The sequence below is a fragment of the Oryzias latipes genome, chromosome 22 (genome assembly GCF_002234675.1).
Source record: "Oryzias latipes chromosome 22, ASM223467v1".
NCBI classification, from domain to species: domain Eukaryota; kingdom Metazoa; phylum Chordata; class Actinopteri; order Beloniformes; family Adrianichthyidae; genus Oryzias; species Oryzias latipes.
Window position 1 is genome coordinate 25929218 of NC_019880.2, and position 8800 is coordinate 25938017.

The 8800-nt window shown below is 49.3% G+C and overlaps 1 protein-coding gene across 1 annotated transcript; it reads right to left on the minus strand.

Moving 5' to 3' along the window:
* Positions 1 to 910: 910 nt before the first annotated feature.
* fosl2 (FOS like 2, AP-1 transcription factor subunit) lies at positions 911 to 6996 on the minus strand. Its single transcript, XM_004082796.4, has 4 exons — positions 6189 to 6996; positions 4262 to 4516; positions 4036 to 4143; positions 911 to 3292 (listed from the first exon to the last, which is right to left on the minus strand). The coding sequence occupies exons 1-4, from the start codon at positions 6315 to 6317 to the stop codon at positions 2753 to 2755; spliced, it is 1032 nt and encodes a 343-aa protein (XP_004082844.1). The 5' UTR covers positions 6318 to 6996; the 3' UTR covers positions 911 to 2752.
* Positions 6997 to 8800: the final 1804 nt, after the last annotated feature.

The window sequence follows — 8800 nt, forward strand, 5'->3', positions numbered from 1 at the left end:
CCAGGATAGCACAAGGGTTAAAAGATGCTTTCTATGTGTGGAAAAGGAAAGCCAGCACTGAAACCAAAGATCCAAGCCCCCCCAAAAAAGACAATGACGGATTGTCCTCTTCCACTCAGTGCTGCACTTTATGACTGCGACCACTAGAGGGCAGCAAACACCAAATAAATAGAGTGAAAAGAACCAGTTGTACAGTTGGCTGTAGACACAAAAGGGAACTGTCCTCTCGTTCCTTTACAAATCCATCCATCCATCTTCAGAACCCACTGAACCGCTTTGGGGTCACAGGGCTGCTGGGTCCACCCTGAACAGGTCACTAGTCTGTTGCAGGACCACGCACACCTGCACACCGAGGGGCAATTTACACTCAACAATGAACCCATGAAGCATGTTTTTGAACTATAGGAGGAAGCTGCATTGCCCAGAGAAAACCCACACGTGCACGCTGAGAGCAAGCAAACTCCACACAAAAAAAGGACCTACCTGGGATTTGAACCAGGACATCTTCACTGTGATGCAGAAGTGCTGACCACTACACCATTCTGCTGCCCTACCTTAGGCATTTACGCAGCTGAACCATCACATAGCAAAGCCTCCTGTCCATGAAAAAACTCCTCGTGTTAAAAACACTATAATGGACGACCTTCTAGCTGTCATTGATTCCCATCATCGACTCAGAAAGGCCTTTGATTGTCATTTTTTACAAATATTTTTACTTTTATTTGTGATTCTCTCCTGTGCAGCCTTTGAATTTATGCATTTACTACCTAAACCTATTTTCTATGATTCATCTAAATCAAAGTCAAGACAGCCGTTGAATATTTCTCTGAGTAAATCATCCAGATGAACTAGGAGGACGTGATTCCACCCGATGCCAGAACCACAAACCAACAAATAAGAAAAGAAACAATTCCAAGTTGAAAATTATTTTATTATCATTTATCTTTTAAATTAACAAACACTGCTTTACATATTGCTGTTTTTACTCATTTTGAATTATTTGAAACAGTTAAAGCATTTGAAAAAAAAAAATTAACAGTAGAACAGACAACAGGTGACATGTAGAGCAGAAGATCTACAGTCCATGGCTTTCCTATGTGTGTTGAAGGGCTCCATAGAATTCCAGCATGCAGACAGAGTGCTGCGTTGGGGCCGTCCTGCAGGCTGGGGGGCCCCGATAACAGCTAGTCACATTACACCCCAATAGAAACACCCAGCATGTGTGTGTCTGTGTTTCTCCCAAACAAGTAGCAGCTTGTGTTGAATTGCAAAAGAAATGCAGTTTCTGCATCCAGCGCAACTTTCTTCCCCGCTGATCACAGAAAGGGTTCAAGCAAACCTGACGGTAGATTCATTGAAATGTCTCAAGTAAACAAAAGGACAAGATTCAAATTTCACCGGTCTGCCCTTCGTAGTGCGTGGCGTTTAAACCTCTTTGAAAAGGTTGTTGGCTTCCACTCCTTGATGCAGTTTATGGTCTTCATCCTCTCTTGTGTTGGGTTCTGATCCAGCTGAGCTTTGTGTCGATGGCTGGACCCCCAAATCAGAACATCTAAAGGAGATTTTCCCACTCTTTTCTAAAAAAAAACAGACTGAAATACAAACACTGCAGAAGAGGGTTGACATCATTGGCGAGTGGCGACAGTCTGGACCACAGAGGCTTCTCCTGATTTGAGCAAAATCCTCCTTTTAGACACAGACACACAAATCACAGGATTTACAAGAATCTTATTTTTGGCTTCTTGAGACCTGCCTGGCCCCCAAGATGGAGCGCTGAACCAGAGTGAGATGTTTGGAAAACAAAGATGTTTTGCGCAGAAGGAAGGTTTTGTTCAAACGTACAGAACTGTCCGAGGTGGCGGCGGCGGCTGCTGCTGCTCGCCGCACCGCCTCTGGAACAGCCAGAAACTCTGCCGCGCTCTTCAAGACACACCAAACACCGTCCCTGACATCAATGTAAATCACGTACACTTTGTCAAAAAACAGGTCGTAAAGTTCAGATACAGAATCGCTGAGGAAAAGCACACAATACTACTGGAAAGTCAAGCCACTAAGGCGGAACAGGAAGTGCTGAAGGGTTTCTTTCCCCAACACTGAGGAGGGCTCGGCTCAAACTGCTTTTCTACAGGCGGATTGAAGAAGAGAACAACAAAACAGTTTTGAAACTCCATTAGCACAGGCCATAAATACACTGAAAGTCATGGAGAAAACAGCAGAAAAGTCTACACACTCTCAGAGCCTATAGTCTCAATATCGACAGGAAAAGACAAATCTCAATGAAAAAACAGCCAAGACGACGTCTTTGTTTCTCCATAAAACTCCAGCAAAAATGCCGGCCTCGCTTAGTGATTTATTCATTTATTCGTTTTGGCAGAGTGCAAGTGTCAACAACATGGCTTTTAGGATAAAGTCAATAAAAATCTAGGAAAGAGTTGTTCTGTGGTCCCGTCAGTCATGATTGCCGCGTACGTTCAGGCAGGTTTCTTCAGAATCGTCTGTAAACATGATGACCCCTGGAGTTGAAATGGTGACAGGATGATGCTTTAGGGTTGTTGCACACCTTGGGTGGGGGGGTTGTGGCGTGGTACTTATTGCCCCCCCCCTCCTTCAAACCCGGAGGGGAGACGGCTCACGCAGTCGACTTGGTCCAGACTTTTGAATGTGCTTCAAAAACACAGGAGGGGGGTAAAGGGGCAGTTGACCCTGGGGTTTGACCACAGTGTTACTTCCTGGCGTCGGCTGCCTCCTCCACTCAGAGGGCCAGGAGGGTGGGGGAGTTGAGGGAGTCGGAGGACTGATCCCCGCCGCTGCTGCTGCTCCGCCGGTGGGCCTTGGAGCAGGACTCGGAGGAGGGTGAGGGGCTCTCCGGCTCCAACATGTTGGGGTAGGTAAATATGAGGTTGGGGGCATTAGGTGTCGTGGCTGGGGTGGAGGCCACCACCACAGGCGTGTTCAGGCTGTCTCCGTCTGGACAGTACAAGCCGCCGCCACTGATGCAGATGGGCTTGATGACGGAGCGCTGCGGTTTGTTCAAACCTTCGTCTGCGTCGTCCGGCTCCTGCTTCACCACCACTTGGCTCATCTGAGCCCTGGAGCCCACGCCGGGGCGCATGGACAGCGGGAGCAGGTTGCACTGCTGCTGCTGCGCCGAGGGCTGGTGGCGCTCGGAGAGGGGCAGCTTGCACACAGGGTTGTGAGCGACGAGCATGAACTCCAGCTTGTCTTTCTCCTTCTGCAGGTTCTCGATCTCCTTCTGCAGGTCGGCCTTCTCCTCCTCCAGCTTCTCAGTCTCCTGAGGAAAGAGGAAACAGAAGTTGAGCTTTGAACGCTGTCAGCGGTGTTGACGTTTCTCTAAAGCCCCAGAAGAGGGCAGTGTTTACCTCTTCATGCAAAATCAACAAACCCAAACAAGGCTTCTAAACATTATCAAAGACATAAAATCTCAAGCATGATTTGAGCATTCAGCCATGGCTGTGATTGTGATTCATGTCTTAGAATAAAACAGATGTAGATAAAGGAGGCAGACCCTAAAAGTGCTGCTTTCATGCTCTCAGAGAACTTTGGCTGGTGTGCAAAGGTATGAGGAAGTTGTTAACAAGGAACTGAAGAAAGGTGGGGTGAAGCGAAGCTCTTCAGTGCTTTAAGGCAACACACACTGCAAACATTTAGACCGTTTTTCACTCTGAGTGAAAAAGGAACTTTAAGTTTCTGTGGAAGTGTTGCACGGGCTGCGGGGTCGAGCCGGTCGCCTCTTTACAGAACGTCCTGCCTTCCCGAGCCGGGTCTAAATTCCACACAGGGCTCATTTTTATGGTCTGTTAAGCTCCACCTCACTGGGATTTTACTCCATTTAGATGTTGTAGCTGTCTGTGAGGCATGAGCAGCGGGACGCTTCTCCTTCTGTCTGCAGCAGAAACGGCTTTTCATCTGTCAGTGATGCTAACAGGAGGCTCGTACAGGAGTTTAGTTTTTTCTTTAGAAGGAAGGCAAGAACCATAGATGGGCGCTAGAGCCAAAGGCGAATGTGGGACTCACCCCTTGCAGCATCTCGGTGAGCTCTCGCCTGCGATTGCGGCACTTAGCTGCGGCCAGTTTGTTCCTCTCGCGCCTTACCCTCCTCTTCTCCTCCTCCTCTGGGGTGAGCTGTAGCCAGGTTAAGAAAAAAACAGATGGATTTAGTTCACTGTAAAATTCCTCCTTTAAACTTGCTTCACATGTTACATTTCTCATCATCCCGTGCTGTTCTAACTCAATCACCCACCTGCTCGTCTCGCTTGCGTCGGCCTCTGGCGTCGCCGATGGAGCGTATGACTCCGGGTCGAGCCAGCGTGTTGTGACCCAGCAGCCCTGGTCCGTTGGTCAGATGATGGCCATACGGGTGGGAACGAGAGTAAGGGTTGGACATGGAGGTGATGACCGTGGGCTGCACCATCCACTGCAGGTCCTGGCTTGTTGTGATTGCATTGATTGTGGGGATGAAGGCACTATTGGAACCTGGCATGTCAGCCCTGTACTTCTACAGGAACAGAGGAGAGGAGGGGGACAGGTGAGCCAGAATCACAACAACGCCTCAATGGTCATCAATAAATCTTAAACTTTTAAACTTTTAATTCATCCATAGGATTTGTGGAATCATGCAAAATAATATTTTACAACATTTTGCATCAGGAATCTTTGGATGCTCCAAAGGTTTCCTGCAAACGCTGTTTTCAGAGATGGACATGCGTGTGCTGTTCACTCCACGCACCCCTAGGAAAGGTTTTGCATCTCTCTACTCTCAGAACCAACATTAAATTCGCTCTATATCATGTGTATGTACCCCTAAAAGGACGCGCCGCTGCGGGCCCCGTGCGTAATTTACGCACATGCCCACATTTCCCATTATTCCCGACTTTCCGTCGGATATCCCGGCAGTCTGTCTGTTCTGTGGTGAGTCAGTGTTTGGGGGATTTGCTAAGCACATGTGAAATTCTCTGGTTTCCAGTCAGGGGAAAGCAGTCAGTTGTGGCATGCCGGTTTTATTGTCCAGCATGAAATGAAGGATGTCTTGTTTTTTTTTTGTTTGTTCCAGGATAAGAGGAATGAAGCCCCCACGGAGGACAAAATCATATAAATAAAATATCTCTAAGGAAATTATGAAGGACACAAACATCCTCAAACGCTTGTTTGTGTTTTATTTCCAAACTAACTAAAAATAGGGAGAGAAAAAAGTGTTGTTTTCCTCTGACATACAGACGTGAAGTTTCAGCCCACGGCTGATGGAAAACACGCAACACAAGTGATAAGAGGGAAGTAGTGATCGTTTACTGTAATGTGGTTTGCACCGTTTTTTCCTGGAATGACAAAACCTCCCTCAGAAACAACAAGCCTCTTCCCGGATTCGGATCCTAGAATTTGGAGACGGGGCGGGAGCGCACGGCGCCACGCTTCTCCACAACGAGTGACCTTCCGTAAAATGGCGCAGATGAGCTGAAGGAGGGTTTGGCATTAAGCTGCGTCTCCGTCTGAGCACAGCAACCTGACAACTGCCATTTCACCGGCGCGGAAATGCGAGCCCGTGATCGCTCCGCGCTCCCGGCATGAGCGCCGCTTCCCGCCGCAGGAAACTTGTCGTGCGCATCCCGGATCCTGTCTGATCGCATTAGACGGCGCAGCGACACGGCGGTCTAATGGGAGGGGGGGCATTCTAACAGCAGAGATGCCTCCACGTCCATGTCTACGCGGAAGTAACCAGCAGTGTGCCTGTTGCTTTCCCCCCAGACAGCAGTGGAGCTCGCCTTTGGATCTGTGCATGCGCTCTAACAGTCTATCCATCGGCGCCATGAAATATAGAAAAATATGGAAGCAAACGCGCGCGCTCTGAAAATGTTGATCAACGTTTCACAAAGCGCAGGTGGAAAATGTGCGCGCAGGTCCGCGCGTCATTTTCCACCAACATTTTCATCCATTATGTTGTCAGATTTCGATCAAACGCTGCATCTGTTGAATCAACCGTGTTCGGCGGAACTGCGCGCATTCGTTCCCCGCTGAGCAGCCGCTCAGCTACGAGGCTTCATAAAATTATATGTTAAAAACACACACACACACAGAAAGCAGACAAATGACAGATTTGAACTAAAAGAGGACGAGCACGTTTTTTCTGTGCGCAGAGACGCGCGCGCGCAGCAGCTCGGAGCCTCGCGTCTTACCTGGTAGCTTGAGGTAGAGATCGGACTCCCGATCGTGCTGCTGCCGCTCGTGAAGGACTCTGGCTGGGCCGGAGAGGTGCTGCTGCCGCGGGACGAGGTGTCGTAGTTCCCGGAGTAGTCCTGGTACATGATCCAGGGAAGAGGAAGATTTTAGAGAACTGTTTGGAGCGCTGGGGCCTCTGTCACCAAAATCCTCGCGGAACGAAGGCACCAACAGGGAAAAAACAAAACAAAAAACGAGGAGCGAGCTGCCGAGGGGAAAAGTGCAACTGTGTTTCTGAGACCCGATCTAGAACATCCTACTGATGATCAAAGTTAAAGGTTACTTTGTTTGTTTTTTTTTTTTGCTTTATTCCTGCGGGTAAAATCGGATCTTATTAGCCTGAGTCGGAGGTGAATTTTTCTGTCAAAGGTCCTCTCAGGTGCGCAAACTTTAGCTTAAAGTCAGAAGCGCACCAACAGCAAACAGATCCGGCGGGGGCCAGAGAGCCTGAAGTGACTCACGCGCGCTAAGGTTGGCTTTAAAGCCCCGCGTGCCTGTTTTCAGTTTCTGCGTTTTTTCCGTCGCCTGGCCTACTGCTGAACGCGGAGCTGGCTGCTGTTCGCGGAACACCTCGAACTTGTTTCTTTTCCCTTTTAGCCCACTTCCTAGAGATGACTCACTTCAATGGCACTATGAAGAACTGCAACGGCTTTTCAACACCAACGACACAACCCACGTCACGCAGAGGCGTTGCAATTCCTGCCGGGGAGGGGAGGGGAGGGGTCTAGTCTGGATGAGTAGAGAGAGCTCATCCGCTGCTGTTAGGACCCAGCAGAACTCAGCCGAACGCTGGTTCGGACTTAGTTGTTATTTCTTAAAGTCGCATACTAGACTGACCTGAGAACCGCCGCGTGTCTTCGGACACTCCTTTTTTTTGACGAAAGCGCACGCGCTCCGAAGATCACAATTTCTCCGACTTGCTCGCTGGAGACCATTGACGCATGTTTCCTAAAATGGGCAGTTGCGTCAGCGAGCGCGTGTGGGTTTCCTTGGTAAAGGCAGCGTCAGGCACTGGAGGGATTCCCTCCCCTCGCGCGCCTCAGCGCAGATTCTGCGCGCGATCGAGCAATAATCAGACGTTTATGCGCACAACACTAATCAATTAATAATTTCCACACTTTTTTTGTTTGTTTTACAGTAAAATTCACTTCATGGTCGCACTGGAATGCTGTGTGTTCACGCGCTCATCACCCGAGTGCGTCTGCTGCAACAACACCCCTGCGCAATGTGGTTTCTGTGAACTTTGCCACGTTCTGTGCGTGAACGGGAAAAGTGACTCCACGCCCCGCACAACCTGAACGCTTGGATGAAAGACGCGCAGCTGATCACCAGAGTGAAGCTGCGGATTCGGACGCGCCACACAAAAGAAGGGCAACGCGCCCAGAATGTGACACGCCGCCACCGAAAACACCGCATTAGGTTTAATCCAATCTGCTATGGTTCCTGTTTTATCATCCACGGGCTCTGTGCTGGCTGGGGCGCGCGCCTCTGCCAGAAAGAGTCGCGCTGGAAGGAAAGTTTCATTTTCACATGGGGGGAAAGTTGTGTGGATGGGGAAAGCTCAGCGGGGGGGTTTCTGAGATGACCAGAGTGAGTAACGCGCCGAGCTTGCTCATAAAGCGAACCTGCGTCAGTTGGACTGCAGGTCTGGAATATGCCGCTAATATTATTTCCAGAAACAACGGCTGTGATTTTCGCTGCTGACCCGCGCGGGAGAAACGCAGAGCTCCAGGAATCATTTCCTCCACTCAGATCATTTCCCTCTCAAGGTGTTTGCCGGTGCCACAGCTCTTGGATGGCATGTTGCTAAGCGACACAGCTTCTGCTAAATTGCTTGAGGGTAATCTAATCATCCATAGTGCTATAATTAATGCCTTAATATAATTTAATATGTACCCATCGGCATCAATCTGGGTAAGCAAGATTTGGCACTCTGTGTTCCAACACGAGCCCATTTCTGTATTAGAGGATATGAAGCAAAAATACCCGGGATCAACATAAACACGAATGTGACGCCTGTCACTCATCCCATAATACTCGGATTTGACTCCCGGGCGTAAAAAGTGTCACTCCAACGCTGTTGGAGGAGTTTGAAAGCTGCTGCGGCTGCGCACCAGGTCAGGTGTAGGTCAGAGGCGAAAGCCTTGTGGGTCAATAGGGTCACCCGGTGCGCACGCCGCGCGCCACTGACGCGTCAGGCCTCTCCCATCATACATCACAACATGTCAGCTGCTCAGAACATCCTATGCAGGACAGGAGTCCGCAGGCCGTCTGCGCGCGAGAAGAGGCTTACCTTACTGTGGCGACAAGCTTTAATTGCACGTGACGCAAGAAGGCTGAGGCCCTAATGCTGCCTTCAGGTACCGACTGCTAAATCCAAATGAGGAGGGGGGAAATTGAGGTCAGCGGGGCTTTTATTTTGGAGGAGGAAAACACAGATAACAAATACAGTTGATCATGAAATGATCTGATTTGACAAAAGAGTTGACCTCACCGTGTGGTCTCTCCTTTTATCGCATGTCTTTCCAGGAAGTGAAATGACTAACCAGTATACTCTGTCTGCTCTCAC